Source organism: Vulpes lagopus, chromosome 9 (genome assembly GCF_018345385.1).
Source record: "Vulpes lagopus strain Blue_001 chromosome 9, ASM1834538v1, whole genome shotgun sequence".
Classification (NCBI taxonomy): Eukaryota; Metazoa; Chordata; class Mammalia; order Carnivora; family Canidae; genus Vulpes; species Vulpes lagopus.
This window is the reverse complement of record NC_054832.1, coordinates 25,568,149-25,592,843: the sequence shown is the minus strand read 5'-3', so window position 1 is coordinate 25,592,843 and position 24,695 is coordinate 25,568,149. Positions and strand designations below refer to the sequence as shown.

Below are 24,695 nucleotides of genomic sequence, written 5' to 3'. Positions count from 1 at the left end.
CGCAAAACCCCAGCATCTTTATCAATACTTTTCTGTCCATGTTCCTACTCATACATACCCAGTCATTCATTCATTGATCTATATATTGGTAGCACTCCAGCTGTGCAATGAGAACAGGATCAATTCTCTAGCTTCATGTAGGCAATATATCTGATTGTGCTTGCCTCTTATTAAAATTAGTAAATTATGTTATGCTACATACACATAAGAAAAGCTTATGCTCTTACTTAGATTTTTGAAAAAGTATTTATAAAAGAAAGCCTTTGAAGTTATTGAGAATAGCTCATTGTTTTTTCATCTAACTTGACCCCAGGGCAGGTGATAATTTTGTTTATGAAAACAAATCTAATCAATGCGATTCCTTAAATGTGTATGATAAGATAAGAATCTTAACATATTTTTGTAGGGAGGTACAAATTTTATGTCAAGATAGGAGAAACTCCTTTCATGTTGTACAAAAAAAAAAAAAAAAAGTACTAATCGATGAGTACATGAAAAAGACCCTTTCACTTTCCATTAATTTCTTCTGACAAATCTGAGCTATGAACTCATTAACTTCATGATTTAAGGTATGAGTTCTGGGTGGACAGATAAGATCATTTGAAAAGGTACAAGTGGATAAAACTTTTATGTGGATAACACTTCTAAAGAAATATTTATGGAAATATAAAATAGTATCCTACCAATACAGGAAGGCAGAGGATAGTCCCATGCTCTTCTCTCCCCTGTCATGCACTTGAGAAGACTACTTCCATGAAGAGTGTAGCCTGGATTGCATCCATAAATAATAGTGCTACCAGCAAAGTGGCCTTGGTCACTGATCTTGTATCCAAATTGTGGAATGCCAGGATCCTCACAATGTGAAAGTTCAAAACCTGTGATAAGAATTCAAAATTATTAAAGGCAACATTTAACAGGAAGATTTAAAATTGTATAAGATCTTCTTCTACTGTTTTTAATATAATTACATACTTTTCCTAGTTGTATTATTCTTACAATGTTTAATTTTGATAGTATATGGCAACAATAAAGAATTTTTTTTGAAAATTATAATTTGTTGTAATTTTATTGATTGATTGATTATAATTTTAAAATTTAGCAACAATACCATGATCTAGATAACTATATCATAACTTGTTATAGCACTAAGTTTCTTGCTTACTTCAAATGAATTATGGCGCATGATAAATTCTGACCAATGTGACTACTAGGATCATACCATCAAAATTTTAAAATTCAAACAACATGTGAAACCTTAACTCTCCAATTAACAGGTATTTCCACTGCAAACATAACTGTAGAGTGCTTTACTTTGATAGCATTGGAAGGCAATGATAGTCTCACATTGAAAGTATAGTTTTCAAGAGTTAATATAATAATAGTATTCAGATTAAAGAACTCTGAATTTTTATATACTACCCTCTCCAAAAGAGTATAGCTTTCAAAAATATCTCACAGGAAAGCAAAAACAAAAACAAATCGAAGTTACATGTTATCATTCTCTGGTGCAAAGAAATCATTTTTGTGTTCAGCAGAGTTTGGGCTTTCTGCATGAATTTTGCTAGAAACTTGGTTTCCTGAGGTAAGAGTAACACCGGAGAAGGTAATTTACGACTAATTATACCAGTGGTGAGAGAATGCTGGGGAGCTTTACCTGACTCCAGAGAGGAGGTTTATGTTTATACGTTGAAGTGAAGGAGGCCCAGGACCTTACAGACATCTCTAGGTTATAATAACTCGAGACATGGGAGGTTAATCTGTCTCTTAGAGAAGTGTATTTGTTTATGTGTTGTTATTATTATTACATTACTTAAATTATAATTGTTAATCTGTCTAGATCCAGAAGACCTTGTGTACATATACAGAATAAAGTCAATAAAAACAAATATTAAAAACCTAACAGTCATGGCAAAATTCACCATTAAGATTCTGAAATTACTAGAAAAGGATACTTTGTAATTTAAACCAAGTGTGATAGTAGTAATCAAAATCTAGTCTCCTTAGCTATGGAGTTCTTGTGTTTAATGTTTTACAAAGTGTAAAAATGTAAGATAAATAATAAAATGAATGTGCCAAAGATAATTAGGTGTGATTCACACCAGTTATAGCTTATGTGACTAGAGGACCATAGTGAATATTCTCATGAGATAGGAAAATCTGTGATTTCAAGGCAATGTTGGAGAAAAAGCAAACTTTTATATGTGTACGTCATAGGATAAACAGAAAGATTCTCATCTCTTTTATAAGCAAAGATCCTTGATCAAATTAATCTAGATTTGAACTAGAAAACAAAAAGCATATATTAGTTCACATATGTCAAATCACTAATTTGCATCATTGACTTCCTAGAATGTCAAGACAGACATTAAATCACTAGAACTTGCACATCTCAAAGTCCTAAATATATATAATAATTCAGTAAATTGAGGGATACATTACTTCTCAGAGAACATAAAAAGGCTTCCCTACTCTCTTCCTTAGCCATTTTTTTCCCGCTAACTCATAGAATTACTTTGTACATTTTCATTATTTGCAATTATTTGCTTCTTTTCTTTGTTTTTTCTATAGGGTGGAATTATTTCATTTTTCCTCTCTTTCCACAGAGCCTTCCTAGCACAAATTTTGGCACAGTAATCATTTTTGTGAATGAATGTGGATTTTTAGAGGCAATTTTCTCAAAGAGACAACTGAAAAATAAACTAAAATAATGTTGAAGAGAAACTGATGTTTATGAAACAAAAAAATCTTCAGGAATATCCTGTATGGATCAATTTGTGATAGTTCCATTTGGACGAAAATATGTTAAAATAAGGCAAATGTAAACAGCTTCAGAAACAGAGCCAAACAAGAAGTTAGAGTCGTTTACTCAAATCCCGACATATGCGAGATATAAAGGATACATGGTCAAGCAAGTCACTCTTTCAAACACAGAAGCAATAACGGCAGAAGCAGTAACTTTACATTTCCAGAACACATTACTTTGCATGGATCTGCATACTTAATAGTGCATATAGAGTGTCCTTGCTCAAAAAATTATAAGTTTACATGTCTTTTACCAGACATAATATTCAGTTTATCATTCAAATTGCAGCCACTTCTGAGTTTTACCATATACCATTTATCAAAATAAAAATGGAAATCAACCTCTCTTTTCAAGGTTTATTACCAAATTCATCCTTCCTTAATTTGAATGTTCTGTAAATGTGGTTGGCAATTGCTGGTGATGAGGTAAAATGGAGATTTTTTTTGTAAATTAAGATAATTTATAATACTTTGCATTGTAGATGAAAATGCACATGGACAATAGTATATAAGCTACAAAGCAAAACATAATTTAGTCCAATTTGGTAGAATTATTGTTGCTTATTCATAAATATTCAGATATGTCTTATCTTTATAGAAACATTCAGCTGCCAGTCTTTTCATTGAAAAGCTCAAATTCTTGAAACTGACAATTAAATAAAAATGTGTATGAAAAATCACATATACTATAAATATTCACCATTCCTCATGAAACTTGATACTCTGATGAAATGAAAATTTCTAGAGCACAAAATGAACTGAAAATCTCCATTACCTAAATCCTTTCAACTTAATGAATAACTTTTGAACTGGGATTTAATTCCTTTCCTGCCACAATTAGTATCAGGATTTCTAATTTATTTTTAAGTCATTATTTGAAACCCACAAAAGAATACAAAGGATAACATAACTTCACTATCTGGCTCTATCAGATTCTAGTATCACAGTTGCTTCAGATTAATATTATTTCAGATTAGTTTTCAGATTAATATTCATATTGATTCATATTCACATAATATTATTAAGAAATAAGTATTATAAAACAAGCTAAAGCTCCTTTGTTTCCTTTCTAATTCTTTTCTGAGCTAGCAAATATTCTGAAATAGTGTATTATTCTCATACTTATTTCTATCACATATCTATATGCCTATAGACAATACATAGTATGTTTTGTATTTATACATTTTTTAAGATTTTATTATTTGACAGAGAGAGAACGAGAGTGAACATGTGGGGGGAGGGGGCAGAGGGATAGCAACAAGCAGACTCCCTGCTGAGTAGGGACCCTGAAAATGGGGCTTGATCCCAGGACCTTGAGATCATAACCTGAGCCAAAGTCATGCGCTTAACCAACTGAGCCAATCAGGTGACCCACAAGTATTTTTACATTTTATAAACTATAAAAGTATTTTAAAAATTCTTCTGAGACTGTATTATTGCCCAGCATTATATTTTAACCTTTAAACACATACACATCACACATATACATTTTATTCATTTAACTACTCTGTGGCATTCCATTAGAAACATACTCCAAAATTGATTTATTTGTTTTCCAACTGATGGGCATTTACATTGTTTCCAATTATGCCCTGCTACAAAAAGGCTATACTTTTTTGTATCCTTTTGGACATGCTGCAAACATTACTATTCCATGTAGGGATCCAGAGTACATTTTGTCCTAAGATTTTATCAAAATCTGCTAATCTGCTATTTACCGTCTGCCTTAGCCTACTGAAAGATAAGTGGTTAAATTTCTACCTCAACATAATTTCTGTGCAATTTATTTATGAGCGATAGCTGTGTATTCACATGGGGTAATATCAGTCAGTAGAACACTAATATAATAAGGCACATGGCCTACAAATATAAATATTTGAAAACTCAGTCTTTGAATGTAAGTCAGCATTTCTGATGGAATTTAAAACAAGATCTTTATATGCTTTATTTTTTTGAAATTCAGTTAAAATGTAAATATGTATTTAATATTGCAAAAAGATACATTTCAGAGTATTTATTGCTGAGTGAATATATAGTAATTGTACAGACCAAAAGAAAGAACTTCCAAATTGTTAAATAAGGAGAAAGGTTGTTAATAAGGAAATTGAGAAAGCATGTTTGCTAACTATGGTAAGGGATCATATCCATTCTGAAACTAAAAACAATTTGAAGTTTAAATTAAATTAAAAAAACAATTTAAACTTTAAATAATAATGCAAAGAGATAAATGAAGATTCTTTTACCATCATTTTCATCATATGGAATTCTTTGGTGAATTTGAGTAATAATACTTTAGTAGAATATAAGAATTATATTTAATGTTCAATTATTTAATTCTACTTAGGCTATGAATCTTGCAAGAACAAGTCTCATCTTAGAATTTTATTTATTTATTTATTTATTTATTTATTTATTTATTTATTTATATTTATTTATTTATTTATTTATTTATATTTTAAAGATTTTATTTATTCATGAGAGAGGCAGAGACATAGGCAGAAGGAGAAGCAGACTCCCTTCGGGGAGCCTGATGCTAGAACCCAATCCCAGGACCCTGGAATCAAGCTCTGAGCCCAAGGCAGAAGCTCAGCCACTGAGCCACCCAGGTGCCTCTAGAATTCTTTATATTTAAATGAGGATGTATACAAAGTAGAATGTCAACTTTGCCACTTTAAAATTTGCAATCAGGAAAAAAATGATAGTATTTGCAAGTAGGAAATTGTCCACAATATGTGCAACACCTGTGATAATCCTCTTTGATTTAGACATATGAAGAAAATAATAGGAATAAAGAGAAGAAAGTATTAAAGGACTACACATTCCTTTATTCTTACTAGTCAATCTATTAAAAAAAAAGGCACACACTTATTCTTCACTAGTCAAACTCTATGAAATATATTAAACTCTGAAACCACAAACTTTATAAGAATGCTTTAAAAAGACAATCCTTTCAGTTTTGAGTATGTAGAAGTTAAACATTTAAACAACCAAAAGTTTGTGGAAGTGATTGCTATGTGTTTCCAACTAGGGGAATATGAAATGTGGTAAAGAATCCTTTTTCTTTTTTTAATTGCTGATGCTCTAAATACTATGTATAAAGTTCTGAGTAGAGATCATTACTCACAGACTTTCCTATATTTTAATCTGTTAGGCATGAAAAAGTGAGTGATATTTTTAAATGTGCTAGTTTGTGTCTTGCACATCATACATTTGTACATCATTCTGGGTTGGTGAGATTCAGCTTTGCCTGAACATTAATTTTTAATCATCAGCCATTTGGTATTTGGCCAAAATGTATAGTTGGTACATGCTAGAAACCTCCAGGAATGGAATTTTACTAGACATTGCCAAATTACTCTCCTAGGTGACATTACCAACTTGCATTCCCCAAACGTAAAAGAGTTTCAGGTTCTTCAAATTGCCATCAGCACTTAGTATTGTAAGAGCTTTTAAATTTTTAGTGACTTCATGAATGTGTAATAACATATTATTTTAGATTCAATTTTTATTTCTCAATTTCTATTAAGCATTTTTTTTTTTTTTTGGTTTGTTTACTGCCTACCCAAGGCTTCTTTAATGTGAAATTTTCTTTTTTTCTTATTATTAATTTATAGGATACTTTTCTATAGAGTTTATATTTTTCTGTTAAATATATAGTAAATATTTTCTAAAATGACTCATCGTTTTACTTTGTTTATGGTGTGTTTTGCTATAGAGGCATTTAAAATATGTATGATGACTGGGAGTTGTTCAGGAAAATACAAGCCACTTAGATACTTTGAATTGCTAATATCTCATACAAGGAATAGATACATCTTCATTCCTATTATATTGAGGGGGAAATATAAGAAATGAAGACAGAATGAAGGTCAGGACCCCTGCTGGGCTTTTCAGGAAATCCTGGAATTCAGGGAAGCTGCTGCCTCTAAAACCACCTGCTAGCACCACACACCTGTCTGCGGTGCCATAGACAATAATGGCTTCTCCATCCATTCCACATCTTGGCTCTCACCGGATTGCCTTTAATTGGCAGAATCTAAGTAGAGATCTTCACTAACCAGAGTATGGGAAATACAATTGCCAGGTTTTTAGTCCTTACACTTCAGGGAATTGCTTAGAAGGGCAGAGATGCTACTGACTATTGATAGATTTTTGCTTGTATATCTTGTTTTAGAAATCTTACTCCACCTTAAAGACATAGCTATCCTAGGCCCCGGTTTTTTCTCTAAATATTTTAATGTTTTGATACTCACATATAAGTCTTCAATCCTCCAGAAATTAATTTTTATGTAAAGAGTAAGTTAGTAGGTCTTTAGATATTTAAATTCAAAATTTACAAAGCTTTTGGGATGTCAAACTTATAAAAATGACAGTGACTATTCCATCATTCTACTATGAAGAACTATCTAATATTGCCTGTGTAACTAACAGATAATCAAGAAATATCTAATATTTTAGTTAGAATATCTTATATTACATAATGCAGCATTCACTAGTACTTCCTTTATTACCTGGTTAATTCCAAGTTTTAAAGAGTAAAGGAAATGCCAAATGCATCTGGTTAGTGCTTTATAGGACATAGAACCACATAGAATAACTATGTTACTTCCTTGTAATTTACTTATTCTCTGCTTGCATTTACATTAAATAATTATATCCAAAGAATAAAGTTAGAGTTAATAAGTCATCTGATTATTTTTCATGATTAACACTGCCAACAACATACTGGTAATTATATTAAAGAGTTTAAATAAAGATAATTTACTATGTATTTATAGGGTTAGTGCACAGGAGGCATCACAAATTAGCTAATGTCTTTCATTAATTTGGATATAAAATTTGAAATGGGCATGTTCCATGTGGATTATTGAATCATTTCAAGCAGCAAGACTGGAAGGCCATAAGGGTCCAAATATAGCTGAACTTTTCCCTTGGGATAATGAACATTTCTCCAACAGCCTTTTTAGTAAATTAACTGTGCAGAGGTGATAACAAGAGCCCCACAAATAGTGTCTAATGGTTGGGCATCATGGACATTTACCAGATCAGCTTTTGAGAAGACAATGCTATAATTCATCCAAAAAGGTGTGATTTAGTTCTGTAATGGATGGTTGTTTAAAATACTCAATTACTTTCTACTGAGTGAAAGTGGGATAACTACAAATGAAAAGAGCTAAAAGAATCTGCAACAAAGCATAACTTCAAGAAATAAAATCTAAAGAGTACACAAACAACATAAAAGACACTAGGTCTGGGATCCCTGGGTGGCGCAGCGGTTTGGCGCCTGCCTTTGGCCCAGGGCGCGATCCTGGAGACCCGGGATCAAATCCCACGTCAGGCTCCCACTGCATGGAGCCTGCTTCTCCCTCTGCCTGTGTCTCTGCCCCCCCCCTCTCTCTCTCTCTACGTCAGGCTCCCACTGCATGGAGCCTGCTTCTCCCTCTGCCTGTGTCTCTGCCTCTCTCTCTGTATGACTATCAAAAATAAATTTAAAAAAAAAAAAATGAAAAAAAAAAAAAAAAAAAGACACTAGGTCCTAGTTAGTTCCTCATTGTAAGTTTAGCCAATTAAGAAACCTTTCTGAGTCTCAGGCATAAAATGACAAAAGTGTCTTTGGAAAGAATTGCATTTACTTTTTAAAATATCATTTGCTTTTACATTTACATTAACAATTAAAAATAATAAATCTATGGAATTTCAAATATAAAATATCCCAAACTTGGGTTGGAGATAATGTAGTATGATGAGTGAGAGGCAGAGCCCTTCAGTCCAATTTCCATATCTGTACTTAATAGCTATGCAATCTTGGGCAAGTAGCAACACTCTTCTGAGCTTCGTTTTCCTTTTTTTTCTAACTGAGGATAATAATACCTTCCTCATAAGGTTATGTCTTATAACTAGGAGATAGTAGATAAATGTTAGCTATTATTTTTTAACTCTAATAGTTAAAGATACAATAATGTTGAAAGGTTTCTCTGCATCTTTTAAGTAAAACCCAAACCCCTCACTATAGTCTACCTCACTGCTGTCTAGCTTCCACTTTTTTCATTTTGTCCCATTTTCCTTGCTCATTCAGTTGTAGACACACAACTCAAGCTTAGGCCTCTCTTAAGCCTTTGCACAAAATGCTCTCTCTCTTTCTGGCACCCTCTGCCCACAGATCTGTGTGTGGTTGTGCCTTCTTATAATTCCAATATCAACTCAAGGAATACCTCTTCTGAGATGGAGTCCCTGAACAAGCTAGCTATAGTAGCCCCATCTCCTACACTATCTCTCCTATTGACCAGTTAGAAATTATTACTAAATGCAGTTCTCTCATCCTGTGGTCATGTCTTTCTTTTCCCTCTAAAAAGTTAGCTCCATATGGGCAGGAACTTTGTATTATTCATTGTTCTCTTTATCCCCAGGGCATAAAACATTCCAGAAGGCAAAGACAAACTATGTTTCAATGAATAATTTCCACAAAAAATGTAATTACAGTATAGGAATAAAAGAGAAGAAAAGACATATGACCAAAGAGAAATGACATTTCTACAACTTGGTCTTCAGTGAGAAAAATTCAGTGAAAGACACCAGATTTACAAATGCCTTCTTGAAATGTGCATTGAGGGGCTGAGGAACTCTGGTCGGGGTATCCTATCCAGGTTTTGCCAAGTTCTATTATAGAGTGATCCAGAGCAGAGTGATGTTTTAAGAAGGATACTATATTGATATTTTAGTTTCTGATCTGTTCTTCCAACTTTAGAAGCAGATAGTAATTTTCTCTCCCTTTACTCCCCTTCTCCCTCAAGGAAATGCAGCTATGCCTTTAGGGGTTGCAGGGAAATTGGCGACTAATTTGTGTTGTAAAATATGCCTCCTCTATATCTTTATTTCGGGTAAATTTCAGATATCTCCAGGGCAAGAATAGTTGATAGCCATTATTTTGAAAAGAATGGAAGAATGGCCTGACTCAAGGAGGGAGTTAATTCTGAGAAGCTGAGTAGTGGGATTGATTCCCTAACGGTAGTTAAGATTTAACAAAGTTTATCATGCCATTTTTTTCTCAACCAGTGTAGCTATCTAGGTTTCATTTTGTTTTTGTTCTTTTTAAAAAGATGTTATTTATTTATCCATGAGACACACACACACAGAGAAAGGCAGAGACATAGGCAGAGGGCGAAGCAGTCTCCCTGCATGGAGAGGCCCTGATGTGGGGCTCAATCCTGGGACTCCAGGATCACACCTTGAGCCAAAAGCAGGGGCTAAACTGCTGAGCCAACCAGGGATCCATCATCTTTTGCCTTATATGAGAAAAACAAATCCTGGTTACTTAGGCTATGGTCAAGTTTTCCGTTACCTGAAACCAAAAGCAACATCTCAACTACTGTTTCCACTGGTCCATTTGCTACTCTTAAAGATTCTATAATGAATGGGCCGATAAGACAGTTGAAATAGGGCTCAAATGGTTAAGCATCTCCCTTCAGCTCAGGTCATGGTTGGGGGGTCCTGGGATGGAACCTCTGCTCAGTGGGGAGTCTGCTTCTCCCTCTGCCCACCCCCCTTCTTATGATCTCTCTCTCTCTCTCTCTCATTCTCTTTGTCTTGAATAAATAAATAAAATTTTTTAAAAAAAGATAGTTGAAATAAAATGCACCTTAAAAAGTTCTGTCCTAAAATATTTCCTCATTTTATCTCAGCCAAACATGTTTCTCTCCAACCTAAAAATGAAAAAAACAAAAAACAAAAAACAAAAAACCAGGCAACCACACAAGTCAACAAAATAGACAATAGAAAGAGAGAGAATGACTATCATTAGATAGGATACATGTCATTAGATAAGGGTGGTCATAAAAGGCCTGTTTGTGCTCACACTATAATTGTGAGGAGCTAGGCGAGTGTGATTTAATCCAAATTGGAATATTTGCTGTATTTGCCTTGCATGTGCTTAACATGGTCTTTCTAGTCTCTGTGCCTTTTTTCATCTTATTCTCTTTTTGCCTGGTATACACCCCGCCATTTCTTTTTGTGACCCACCAAAAGAATACCACCTCATCCGTGAATCCTTATTTGATCTGCCCAAGAGCCAATTTGTGTCTCTAATTCTTCCCTTTCTGTCTTTAATTCTCTTGATGGGAATCCTGGGAACCCTCTATGTCACAAAAGGTTCTCTCAGATGTTTCAGAGGCAAAGTTCGGATAATTATAAGGAGGAACACAAAACAGAATGGCAGGGTGGAATTAGATTTAGAAATCACCAGATACAAGGATTCATACACAAAAACATGGGCCATTACATTTTTCCTCATGTTTGGACACCTTAGCAAATTCTCTTATGTTCAAAAATTAATTACTATCTCTATGGAGTTTATAAATATTTAAAATATGTGCCCTTGTAGAATCTTCTTCTACAACACAAAAGCATTTTATAAAATCAGTATTCAGACCACACATTAATTTACTAAGATATGTAAAGAGATGCAACTGAAGTAAAACTGACTAAAGACATTACAAGAGGAAATGGGCCCCTGAAGAAGCATGCATAATATGCTTGCAAAAAAAGTGTAAAGACAGTACAGTGTGATACTGTACTGTTACATTAGTTGAGAACATAAACTACTGCAAAAGAAATGTTAAAAAGTAAGCTAACTCTGCCTAAAGGAGTCAGGGTAAGCACTAGTGGGGAAATATCAAAGATGAGTCTTAAAGTTCAAAGGCTCAGTGGATGCTTCAGTTTGGGGCACACCAATAACAATTGTTAACCTGGAAGGGAAAGCAGCCTGGCACAAGTGCTATGGATGGAAATGAAAACATATTTGGAGGATGGGAATAAATTTTTGTCAAAGCTAGGAAATTTCTGATTAGCTATTAAGGTAATTTCAGATATGTAGAAAGAATGCCATTGTCAGAATCAGAAGTAACACCTTGGAACAATTACAATTACTGACAGATGTGTTACTACTTCCAAGACCCTCTCCAAAAGGGGTTCAGAATACAGCTGTTGTTTCAGAAAATCAGGGAACCCTTCACTGACCTGGTGATATCCACAGACAACTTGGAAGTAGGCTATATATTTTAGTTCCAGATCTGAGATGGAAACATTTTGGTTTTAGTCCTGGGACTAAAAAATATTAATAGATATTTATAGATGTATATCTACCCTTTAAAAAAAATAATTGCTTTTATATTCTCTTTCCAATTCCATCTTTCCATCTCCATAATGACACACATTCTATAATGAACAACCAGAGTCATTAAGAAGAGTGATTTCAAATATTTCCTTTTTAAGATGTCCTTTCTGACATGTGGGAGCTCATACCAATGACAATAAGGTCAATGATTTCACTTGTTCCAGACACTTACCACCCCACACAATTTTAAATGCAGGTATGTCCTACAATGTCTAGTTTCTTTGCATCAAAAATCTCAAGTTACACAGAATTTAAATATCTGGAAAGGAAATCTAGGTGTTTTTTTTTTTTCCTATGAAACCCATTAACATTTTAGACGAGGAGAAATGCAAAACGTTGCAGAGCAAAGGGAGATCATTATGTAAACATTGAGGCATGACTTGAAAAATGTCAGCAACTCTGTTAGAAGACAGAGTGGAAGAGAAAAGCAGACTTAAAAATATGTGCCCTTCTGATCAGATCACACCAATTATATTTGAGCACAGGTCTCAATATTATTGCTTTTAAAATATCACATAGTAATAATATCTGTAAACACAACTTGCTTGGATTTTCATTTGTCTTTGGAAGTAGTTCATAAAAAATGCATTGTACACAATAGTTCTCAGGATTTAAAAATATGAATTCAACATCCGTTTTGTTAATTTAGGTTTTGTTATGTTAATGATGTAACAATTCTAGCACAGGTAGAAAAAAGCCTTGAAATAAACAGGGAGCAAAAGTAATCTCTTAGTTATATAAATCAGATTTTTAAATATAATACAATTTTAGCATAATATACTCTCTTGTCTCCTAGTTCTCATACCATTAAGAAAGAACATTTTCATAAACAATACTTTGACTCAAATTCCCTTTAAGATTTCATGTGAATATCTTTCTAATTTCCTAGTTTCCATAATACTTTCCATTCATCTGACTTCTTGAGAAAACTATAGGGGTCATTAGATTTTTTTCAAATAATCTAAAAGGAAAGATTTCTGAATATTGCTACTTAATTTATTTTGCTAAATTTAAATGAATAGTCTGAACTTCCAAGAATTGATTTGATCTGATTACAAATTTATTTTACACACAGTCAGTAACCATCACAGTTTTACATGAGCTCTACTTTCTTAGTGGACTATCTTAAGAGTAAAAACTCAATAAATATATTACCTGAATATAATTTATTGTTGATAGATGTAATTGGTCTGTTTCTTATGGCACTGGTAAAATAAATTCATTTTATTTACATAACAATTGATATAATCCACCAATTTATGGTTCTCGGTCTGTTTTTTTTTTTTTTTAAAGATTTTATTTATTTATTCATGAGAGACACTCACAGAGAGAGAGGCAGAGACACAGGCAGAGGGAGAAGCAGGCCCCACGCAGGGAGCCCGTTGTGGGACTCGATCTCGGGTCTCCAGGATCACACCCTGGGTGGAAGGCAGCACCAAACCTCTGAGTCACCAGGGTTGCCCCATGGTTCTCAGTCTTTGAGCTTCTACTTATTTAATTATCAGAATAGCCAGCTGGAGTGTAATGCAATAGTTGTGTATGAATTTATTTTTAATAAAGCAATTCAACACAAAAGCAAAACAAAAGAAAAACTTAATTCTAATGTAAACTCATCTGAAACCATCCAGTTATCCTCAATGACTGTCCAACATATAGCTACCACACATTGCAAGCATGGAATTTCCATCTATTGAAGAAATTGATTATATTTTTAAAATATTGGATGAGGAGAATACTTTTATTTAAAATACATACATAAATGACTTAATCATTCTGAACCTTAGTTGTTTCAACTATGAAACTGCAATAGTTACAATACCTGTAATTTATGAAATTGTTGTTAAGGTCATATAAAATCATATATAAAAGGTAGTTCTAAACTTCAGATTCATGATCAATAGTTGGGTGTTACTTCACCTGGTAAATTGCAATTATTTAATAAGTACTCAGCCACAGTGTTTAGTCACTTTTTTCTTCCCAAATACTTACTGGTATAGACAAGTTGAAAACCTTCATCTGTCCCTTCAGAATCAGAATTAAATTCTAGCCAGAGCTGATTTGAAGTACTGCTAAGTGTCAATCCTCGCATAGATGCACCAGTAAATGCACCTAATAGATGAGTCGTTTTATCTTTTCCATCATAAATCTGCAAAATATTATTAAAAATGTAAACGTGCCAATAATAACCAATTCAAATCATGTGTTTATATTTATGAAAAAGAGGAAATTATCGTACTCCTCCTAAAACAGATCACTCATGTTCCCCAAGGACAATTACTATATTAATTCCTATATATATCAAGACAAGAAAGTTAGAATCCATATGGATAATTTTCAAATTCCAAGCTAAGTATACCATAAGTACTCATATCATACAACTTTTGATCTTATAAAAATAATGCTTTTTTATGACAGGTGTTAAAAATTGAAAATATCTACAAATAGCTGATTTTCAAGGTTAGTTGGTATTTTTCTGAAACTTGCATTAGGGGTCAAATACTTGTTTTTCTAATAACATAATTAGAAATTATATAATTAGAAATAATTAATATAAACATACTTGCTTCTTTCGCAACTTCTATAATTCATCTACTTCCTTTAACTTAACCATTTTCAACATGTAAAAAATATTAAATAGTAACAAATGTTTTTAAAAACTAATTTAACAAGACAAAAATATACAAAACAAAATTTATAAGCTCTCAAACATCCCTGTGTTATTCTCATTCTTCTGAGGTATAACTTCTCATTATATTCTAATTTGCTTTTCTTTTATCAGTCATTATAGACATCTCTCCAAGTCAGTAGATAAAAATCCTGCCTTTTGAGAGCTGTGCAATATTTCACACAGTTACATTACCACAACTATCATTCCCATATTAATAATTTTGAATTTTTTGTTACTAAGAGAAATACTGAAATAAATACTTTTTACATATAACTCACCTTTCTTAATAATACTCGTATTTCTCTCTCTCTCTCTCTCTCTCTCTCTCTCTCTCTCTCTCTCTCTCTCTCTCTCTCTCTCTCTCTCTCTCTCTCTCTCTCTCTCTCTCTCTCTCTCTCTCTCTCTCTCTCTCTCTCTCTCTCTCTCTCTCTCTCTCTCTCTCTCTCTCTCTCTCTCTCTCTCTCTCTCTCTCTCTCTCTCTCTCTCTCTCTCTCTCTCTCTCTCTCTCTCTCTCTCTCTCTCTCTCTCTCTCTCTCTCTCTCTCTCTCTCTCTCTCTCTCTCTCTCTCTCTCTCTCTCTCTCTCTCTCTCTCTCTCTCTCTCTCTCTCTCTCTCTCTCTCTCTCTCTCTCTCTCTCTCTCTCTCTCTCTCTCTCTCTCTCTCTCTCTCTCTCTCTCTCTCTCTCTCTCTCTCTCTCTCTCTCTCTCTCTCTCTCTCTCTCTCTCTCTCTCTCTCTCTCTCTCTCTCTCTCTCTCTCTCTCTCTCTCTCTCTCTCTCTCTCTCTCTCTCTCTCTCTCTCTCTGGGCTAAATTTTTGGGTTCAATTTGATAATCCACATAGAAATTTTTTATAATTAACAAATGAAAATTCATGCACACTTTTTTATGTATTTTTTCTTTTTTCAATTTATCTTTATCAGGTTTTAGTAATCAATTTATGTTAATTAACTTCATAAAACAGACTGGGAAAATCTCACTATATTTCTAATATCTGGATTATTCAAATAAAATGAGACTTTTTATTTATAGGCTTAAGATTTTTTCAATTCAAGAAGATATCTTTGGGCTTTCATTTTTTAAAATACTTCTTGTCTATATTATCCTTTTATTTTCTACCTAGAATGTCTATTATCTTGTATTGTTTCTAAACCTGTATTGTGATACTCCTATATTTTCTCTTCTCATCTGTCTTTTCCACTGTAGTATAAAAAACTCTTCTATTGGATCTTCCACAGGAATAATTAGAGTTTCAGCAGTGACTAATCTCTTTTTAGGGCTTCTAGCAAAATCTTAAATTTTAAAATCATTGGTCAAGTTCTAGAAAGTCTCTCCTCTTTCTCTTCACACTCTAATTGCATTATCTTAAGATTTACACAAAAGTTTAAATTAATTTTCAAATTTCTCTTAGTACTTCCACAGTTTGAATTTAATGTATACCACCTGTTCTATGCATTTAATTTGGTCTTTCTTCCCTCCAATTACTGAATTCCCCTTAAATATGTATCTATGTACCTTTAGATTTTTACAGGATTATATTTATTATTGATATAGGATTTAAGTGTTATCAAGACTACAGATAAAATTTTATTTAACATGCTGTAAAAATGTAACTTGTACTCAAGGCCCTTGGGGTCCTCTTTGAACCACATTACCCTATGCCTTTTCTGAAAGTAATTCGGAAATCTCTATTACCAGGACCTTCCGCTCTTTCCCTTGTGATTGAGGGAATCAGCAGCTTCCTATGTGCCTACAGGCTCCACTAGTTTATTTATCAGGACAGAGAGGGAGTAGAAATAGAGCTCTCTCTCTCTCTCTCTCTCTCTCTCTCTCTCTCTCTCTCTCTCTCTCTCTCTCTCTCTCTCTCTCTCTCTCTCTCTCTCTCTCTCTCTCTCTCTCTCTCTCTCTCTCTCTCTCTCTCTCTCTCTCTCTCTCTCTCTCTCTCTCTCTCTCTCTCTCTCTCTCTCTCTCTCTCTCTCTCTCTCTCTCTCTCTCTCTCTCTCTCTCTCTCTCTCTCTCTCTCTCTCTCTCTCTCTCTCTCTCTCTCTCTCTCTCTCTCTCTCTCTCTCTCTCTCTCTCTCTCTCTCTCTCTCTCTCTCTCTCTCTCTCTCTCTCTCTCTCTCTCTCTCTCTCTCTCTCTCTCTCTCTCTCTCTCTCTCTCTCTCTCTCTCTCTCTCTCTCTCTCTCTCTCTCTCTCTCTCTCTCTCTCTCTCTCTCTCTCTCTCTCTCTCTCTCTCTCTCTCTCTCTCTCTCTCTCTCTCTCTCTCTCTCTCTCTCTCTCTCTCTCTCTCTCTCTCTCTCTTACCAGTAGTAATTCAGAGACTACTGAAAAGTTTCCGTTTTAGTTATCAGCAAGAAGTTACTTATCTTTAACAAAGCTGAACCAAATGTTGAAGATTGTTAGCTCGGGAATTTTATTGTTTAATTACAAGAGTCAACTTTCTATTTCTTAAGAATAGTAATGGTAAAAACCAGTAGTAATTCAGAGACTACTGAATAGTAGTAATTTACTACTGGTAAAAACCAGTAGTAATTCAGTGACTACTAAAGAATAGTAATGGTAAAAACCAGTAGTAATTCAGAGACTACTGAATATCACTTGCTAGAAAACAGACTTTTCTGTTTGTGAGTTTCAAATGTTCATTATTCTCAGAAGCTGCTTCTCAATACGTTTATTTTATAACTCTATATAGGACATAGTTCATAAATTCTAAGTTTAGAGCTATACACTTACAACCAAACCATTTAACTTGCAGATCCAGTGGCTCTTATTTGTGGCTAATACTGCCTAGGTAACGCCAAAGAATATTTTCCTTACTGTTCACCAGCACATAATTTCATTCTTATGTTATATAAATCATTGTTTCTTGGATTCAACTAGTTTTCTGCTTTTATGTGTGGATAAACTTCAGTTGTCAAAAATAGCCAAATAAATAATTAATTGATGGAAATGAGTAAACAGAAATTGGTTCTTGAATTCTGTTTTTAATTTTTTTAAAAGTCTCTCCTAATGTTTTTCTTAAATTTTCAATGGTAATAAAAGGAAAGTTGAATAATAAGTGAAACCCTCACTTTACACATGAAAATCATTTGTATATAACTTAATGTTTAGAAAGTACCAAAATTCAACTGACTTAGTTCTATGCACTGGATTAGGTGTTGGGAACACAATTAAAAAAAAAAAAGACATAATTTTTAACCTGAAGGAAATTTAAAGAATATAGTTTGTCCCAAGAGAAACATTTACACTATTTTTAAGCTAGAAGAATACTTTTTCCTTTAAAGAAAAGAAAAACTGTCTTTAAGATATCATTTGAAAACTAATCATTGAAAGAAAAAGCATTAAAAAAAGAAAAAGCATTAAAAGGGCTGATTATATATATATATATATATAATCTTAAGCCCAGCAAAGAGGATCTAATTCAGCACCCAAACTCAATAACTACAGCTTATTTAACAATGTAAAGCAAAAGGCAGAAAACAAATAACACAGAAATACCACTATGATCATAAAAGTAAAATGAAGTGTGATAATTCAACTATGAATATTTAGAAGCTTGTATAAAGTTATTAAATCAAGATGAAAAGCAAGTTTTAATTAGCAAGACTTCAAAGGGAGAGTTTTATAGTAATGATCAAGCCAATGCTATTTAATTTGTGAATAAAATCCTTCAAATGTATTCAAGGACATATGGAAGCATAATGGCAACAAGAAATGACAAAGCAATGTAGTCAAAGGCAAATTACTTTGGAAGTAGATATGGATGCAAGTATATAAATAAGAAAATACAACCATCAAAATGTACATTTCATTTAAAAGCAAATGTACAAGGACATTAGGTGGCTCAGTTGGTTAAACATCTGCCTTTGGCTCAGGTCATGACCTTGGAGTCCTGGTATCAAGTCCAGCATCAGGCTCCTGGCTCACTGGGAGTCTGCTTCTTCCTCTCCTTCTCCCCTTCCCTCCATGCTACCTCTCTCTCCCTCTCTCTCTCTCTCTCTCTCTCAAATAGATGAATACAATCTTTTTTAAAAAGAATAAATTTATAGTACAGAGTGATTATACTAGGTCTTACCCATAGAACTTTTATTTGAGATCATTACTTTTCATATTTCTGTTCTGATTAAAGTCAGGATTTTTAAGTATGCTTTTATTTGGAGTTCTTTTCTTTTTGCAGTTTATTATTATTATTTTCAGCACAGGTCTTATATCCTTTTGTTTTCCAAAATTTACAAATCTAAAAAAGAATACAGTAACTGAATCTTTATTATATTTTTTTGTGTTAAAAATGAGATGATTCTGGTATTCCCCGCCGAAATATTCTATTACTTAGCACCTAATTCAGATACTGAAGACTCACTTTAATGTCAAATTTAGAATTTCAGGTTTATTTAACAATTAACATCATGAAAGCCATTGAGGGCTTTTGTAACATTAATGAAACTCTGATGAGGCTCACATTCGTCAAATGGTTGTCATTAACCTGGTAATCTTATAATAGAGCAGACTAGAACTTAATGTTGCCGTGTTTCAGTTATCAAACCTTTGATAATGGATCAGGGCCTGAAATTAATTTTGGTGTACAGACCCTCCTAGATCTGGAAGGTCAAATCCTGTTATAATGAACTGCTTATCAACACTCAAAACTGTGAGTTTTGTTTATAATAAATGCATGATTAGAAGGCATATTCTCAGTCATTCCTCTAATGAATTAGCAAGTCAGATGCTATCTGAACCCAAGAACAAAAAGTACATAGAAAATAAAGTCAAAAGAGAAAAATCATATACGTACATATCCATAATCATACACGCTTGCAAATTATTCCTGTTCATGGATATTAGAATTTTCATTTCTGCTGCTTGTTTTATAAATTGATTTGGAAATTTAAATAAATTATTTTTCAAATAAGGTGAGTGAAATGTCAAAGTTTGAAAGAAAAAAATTGTTTTACAAGCCTTATCAAAAAGGACAATGTTCCAAACTTTATGCTCTCTGAAATAAAATGAAACAGAACAGAGAACTTTTGTTCATACTAAAATATTTATGTCTTTGAAATAGTTGTATAATGCCTACTCAATTATAAGAGCTAATATATTTTAGTGAAGGAGTTTGGGACATGATGAAGAGTGAGCTTTTCAGGAGTTTAACCTCTGATAATATAACAGGGTTGAAGTTCCAATTCTACCTTTAAAGCTGTATGGCCTGTCACAAATCATTTCACTCCTGTTATCCTCAGTATGGGAAAGAATGAAGGATTTTATGAGGCCTAATATAGCACTCATAACAAATAAATATTCAGAGAGTGTTTTCGAAGGAAGAGATAATAAAGGATTACCAGTGAACAAGCAAAGCTGGCAGATATGTGTGGTGGACATATGAGATCTCCAGTATGCTAGGAAATGTTTAACAACCAGCTTTCAAACAAATAGAATTGGTGGATGTAAATACACACACATTTTAAAGAACTTTTATTTACATAAAGAGAGGTTGGAAAACTTTTTCTAAAAAAGAATTAGAAGATATTTTAGACTGTTTGGGGGATAATATCTCTGTCATAACTACTCAATACTGCCACTGTAGTACAAAATCAGGTACAGATAATATGTCAGTAAATGACCATGATTTTCTCTTAGTAAAATTTTATTTATAGAGATAGGTGTCAAGACCAGTTTGGCCCATAGACTGTTTGGGAATCCCTGCTTGCAACTTACAAACAGCAAAAAAAATACAATAGTCGTTACTTACAAACAACAAAAAAATATACAATATCATTACTGCATATTGCATAGAGCTAATTGATTCTTATAGTATAGTTTCAGTGGGTTTTTTTTTTTGCCAAATTTTTGTGTCTGCAACTTATAATTGCAACTGACAAACAAGAGTGGTTCCTAAATGAATATTGCTTGATTTTTTTATGTTAACAAGATCAAAGTAAAGCAAAGTTAAAATAATGTTATATTAGAAAATCATATCTGTAAATGACAGGAGCAACTTCTTGGCTAAATTGAGTATTAGTTTTTAATTCTAGAAAATAAATACTCTCTAAAAAATAAATATTCTCTATATTTTTGTGTTATTCACAACAGAATGGCTATAGACACCATCCATTCTTAAACTCAAGTATAGATGATAAGTAAAGCAATAGATCAAGTCAAGATCTGTAGTGTTCGTCATTTTCTGCAGTGTAATTTCTCCTTAGTATTGCTGATATCAAGCTATCAATGTGACATCTCTGTATGCAGAGCTGGAAAAGAATGGACACTCTGCACAGTATTTCCACCATAGAGATATAATATACATAAATCATCTAAAAACATAGTAAAATAATAATAATAAAATAATAATAAATAATAATAAATAAAAGTAATAATAATTAATAATAATAATAAAAGTAATAAAATAATTAGGAAATTAAAAGTTGTTTTTGTTACCTTTGTTTTTAATATAACTTAATTATAATATAATTGTAATATAATTTAATTTAATTTTTAATAGTGGCTATGTTTAACAACCAGTTCACAAAATTACTAACAATTTACCAGTAGGTTCTCACAAGAAGTATTCCAAAGACTAGCACATTGGTTAGGAAATATGCTGGAAAATAATACCTCTTAAAAAAACAACATTTTAATAACTTTTTTATCATACTGCTAAAAGAATGGTATTAGTGTTATTAATCAAATCCTTCAACTATCTAGTTTCTCATAAATGTGACAATTCTCTTAATTCTTTCTTTCAGACTCTCAAAACCAGTATTAAGTTATTTTACTGACTCTTCTCCATTATCATCCATTCTGTTTACATTTTGCATAAGATATAGGTCTTTAAACTACACAATACTGAGTGTGGTCAAAAGATTGCCTTGAATTTTGTCCCTGCTACATTCCCTTATCTAAACATAGTGCTTAATCTTTTTCTGAAAAGAAAAGCAAACATTACAACAACAAAACAGAGATAATATTTCTGATTGCTATTCAGCTTTTGTCTTATTAGGCTGACAAGGCCAATTACTCATTGTTCCTTGTTTAGTGTTCATATAATAAATACCTCCTATAAATTATAATTGAAATAACTAATTAAATTACATATTTTGAGTGAGGTTTTAGAAGTTTAGTATTCTTGCCCATTGAAAGGAACAACACCAAGGGAAGTTATATTCATAATTCCCAAACCTGGTGGTTATCAGAGAATCTGGAGAGCTTCATACAAATCCACAGTTCCAGGTACAGACCAAATAAAACAAGTTGTCCCCAGATCTGCTGAATCAGAAAATCTGGTAGCGGTGCCAGGAATAAACTACCTAGTGGAGTCAAATGATTAGCTACATTTGATATCAACTTTATTAGTGTGGTTGTATAAAAATAAAGTAGTTTATAGAAAGAGGAGAGAGGGAGAAAGAATGGATAGGTAACTGAGCAGGCATCAGTCTGGATGGTGAGCTCTTAGAAAGTGTGTGTGTGTGTGTGTGTGTGTGTGTGTGGCTGTAGATAAAGTTAATACACACCCATGCTTTTATTATTGCTGTTTTAGTTTCAGTCAGAATCTAATACAGTGATACTATTTAGTAAATTAAACTAGAAAAAAGCCTTTTCTAAACCTTTATACTCATAAGATTACAAGATAATGTTATTCCAAAGAACATAGCCAATCCTACCCTATAAAGAAAAGCAATGCTTTTAAATTCTCTCAGTCAAGAGGCAGAGGGTCCTACAGTGGACATTTGTTTTACCTATTTCCTAGTCTGAATGGAGGAAGAGCTGACTGCACTAGACAACATTACACCTAGTGTAATGTTGGAAAATGCTGAGATAGGGATGGGCTCTTATGGAATGGTTTGCAGTGAGGCAAATGACCCTGGGCTCCCTAGTCTTGGAAAATGAATCCTCTGTCCTTTGGAGAGCACATCTCTCTACTTGGGGGTATATAACTGTGCCTGTGTCAGTAGGTATTTTTGAACTAGTGGTCCATTAGATTAATGGGAAGAATAAGACAATATACAAGCATCTTACATCTTAAACTGGTGGAGAAATCATGAAGAAGATAGAGTTAGAGGTTAAAGTCCATCCCCAACTGTCTCTATACAGTGGCTTGCTGAAGTTATTTTGAAATAATAATTCAGAATAAACCCCAGGGAAGATTATCAGCAACAGGGGGTGTTTCTATTGTAATACTTAGTACATAATATTTTCAACTTTGGGAAACGTGTCTTTATTCTGGGAAAGTTACAAATATCTTAACTGCTGGGGATATACATTTTCATCATTTTGCTCATGAAAGAAAAATCCTTATTTACTTAAAAATCATTTTTTAAAGGGCCCTGAATTGAATTTTTCTGCCTTTCTTCGTCTCTCACCATCCCATGCACTCAACCATTCTCAGGGTAACACAGGTAACAAGTGAATGTTACTTTACTCCAAGGAAGCAGGTGATTAGTCAGAAATCACTCTGAGGAACACATTAGGGCTATTTTTCTATTTTTAAAAAGATTATTTATTTATTTATTTATTTATTTATTTATTTACTTATTTGAGAGAGAGTGAGGGAGAGAGAGAGAGAATGAGAGGGAGAAGGGTTAGTGGGAGAAGCAGACTCCCTGCTGGTGGGAAGCCCAATGTGGGCTCGGACTTGAGACTCTAGGATCATGACCTGAGCAGAAGGCAGACTCTTAACTGACTGAAACACTCAGGTGCTCCTACAGCTATTTTTCTAAAGGCATCATCTCCTATCTCAAATGAATTTTCCAATTAATAGAAATCACTCAGCATGGAAAAGTAATAGATACTTTTCAGGCATCACAGAGAGTAAAGAAATATTTTAGGAAGAATAGTGGTAGTGTGGGGAAGCACTTCTTTACTATTAACTGATAACCATATGTTTATTATTGTTGTGCCATGCAGGTTAGTAGCTAGTCTGTATCTTGATATATTTTTCCCCATACATAGCCTGAGAAAAGAATAAGCATTGGTTCACTTCTATGTTTAGGCATCCCATTAATCTTAATGCTGACTCTAATTTAGCAAATAAAACTTATTTTAACAAGAAAACCCAAACAATGAACTGTAGGTTAAAGAGATTATAAAGTGAATTTCTGTTGCCTGTTGGGGGAAAGTGCAAAAAACAGGAATGGTCCTAAATTAACAATAATATTGTTTACATTTAGGGAAATTTCCCACATCTATACAAACCCCAAAGCACACACTCCTGTTAGAGAACCATCAATTATCATCAAAATTATATTCTTTTCGAGAGAAAAAAATAACCAACACTCTTAAAATCACTCCTAAGCCAGGGTCCTCAACCCTTGCCAATCTGAGATGTCATATTTTTTTTTAAGATTGTGAAAACAGAATTATGTTGAATTTCTTACCAGGTAAGGAAATCTTGATGAGTAGGGAAATTTATGCAATTATCTTAAAAATATATAAATTTGATGTTTACAGAAGGATTTATTTTTATTCTACTTACTCATATAAATTATATTTACTAAAACACTTTGCAAAATATGAATCATCAATATGGAAATATTTATTTTCCTAAAATTGTATCTTTTAAAAAAGTGGGACCTTTGCCTATTTCAACTTTTTAGAATAAGTTTACAAATTCTACTCCAAATGTTTATTAATCTTCTTAATATTTGAAAAGATTTATTGATTTTAGAGCGAGAGAACGTGAGAAGAAGGGGCAGACGGAAAGAGAGAGAGAATCTCAAGCAGACCACACTCTGAGCATGATGTCTGATGATGGGGGGTTAGATCTCATGACCCTGAGATCATGGCCTGAGCTGAAACCAAGAGTCATATGCTTAACCGGCTGTGCCACCCAGGTGCTCCACTAAACATTTATTATTAAGAAAATATATTTTTCTTCAATAATTTATAGATATGAAGTAATTCATTTTATGTATTTATAAAATATAAAATTTTTATAGTCATAAATGCAAAAAAAATCCATGTTATCAACAGAGGTAACCAAATTATTTAATGTATACCAAAACAGAAATAAATCATCACTATATTTCTTACAGAAATAACCATTCCTGTATTAATTATATTTTAAATA

The 24,695-nt window shown here is 33.1% G+C and overlaps 1 protein-coding gene across 3 annotated transcripts in view; it reads right to left on the bottom strand.

Moving 5' to 3' along the window:
* Positions 1-24,695, bottom strand: part of CSMD3 (CUB and Sushi multiple domains 3) — a 1,188,176-nt gene that overhangs the window by 308,965 nt on the left and 854,516 nt on the right. For all 3 annotated transcript variants that reach the window (XM_041769740.1, XM_041769741.1, XM_041769742.1), the window contains 2 exons: positions 13,961-14,117; positions 684-875 (listed from right to left, as the gene is read on the bottom strand). In XM_041769740.1, coding sequence (XP_041625674.1) covers positions 684-875; positions 13,961-14,117 — 349 coding nt within the window. The remainder of the gene's footprint in view (positions 1-683; positions 876-13,960; positions 14,118-24,695) is intronic.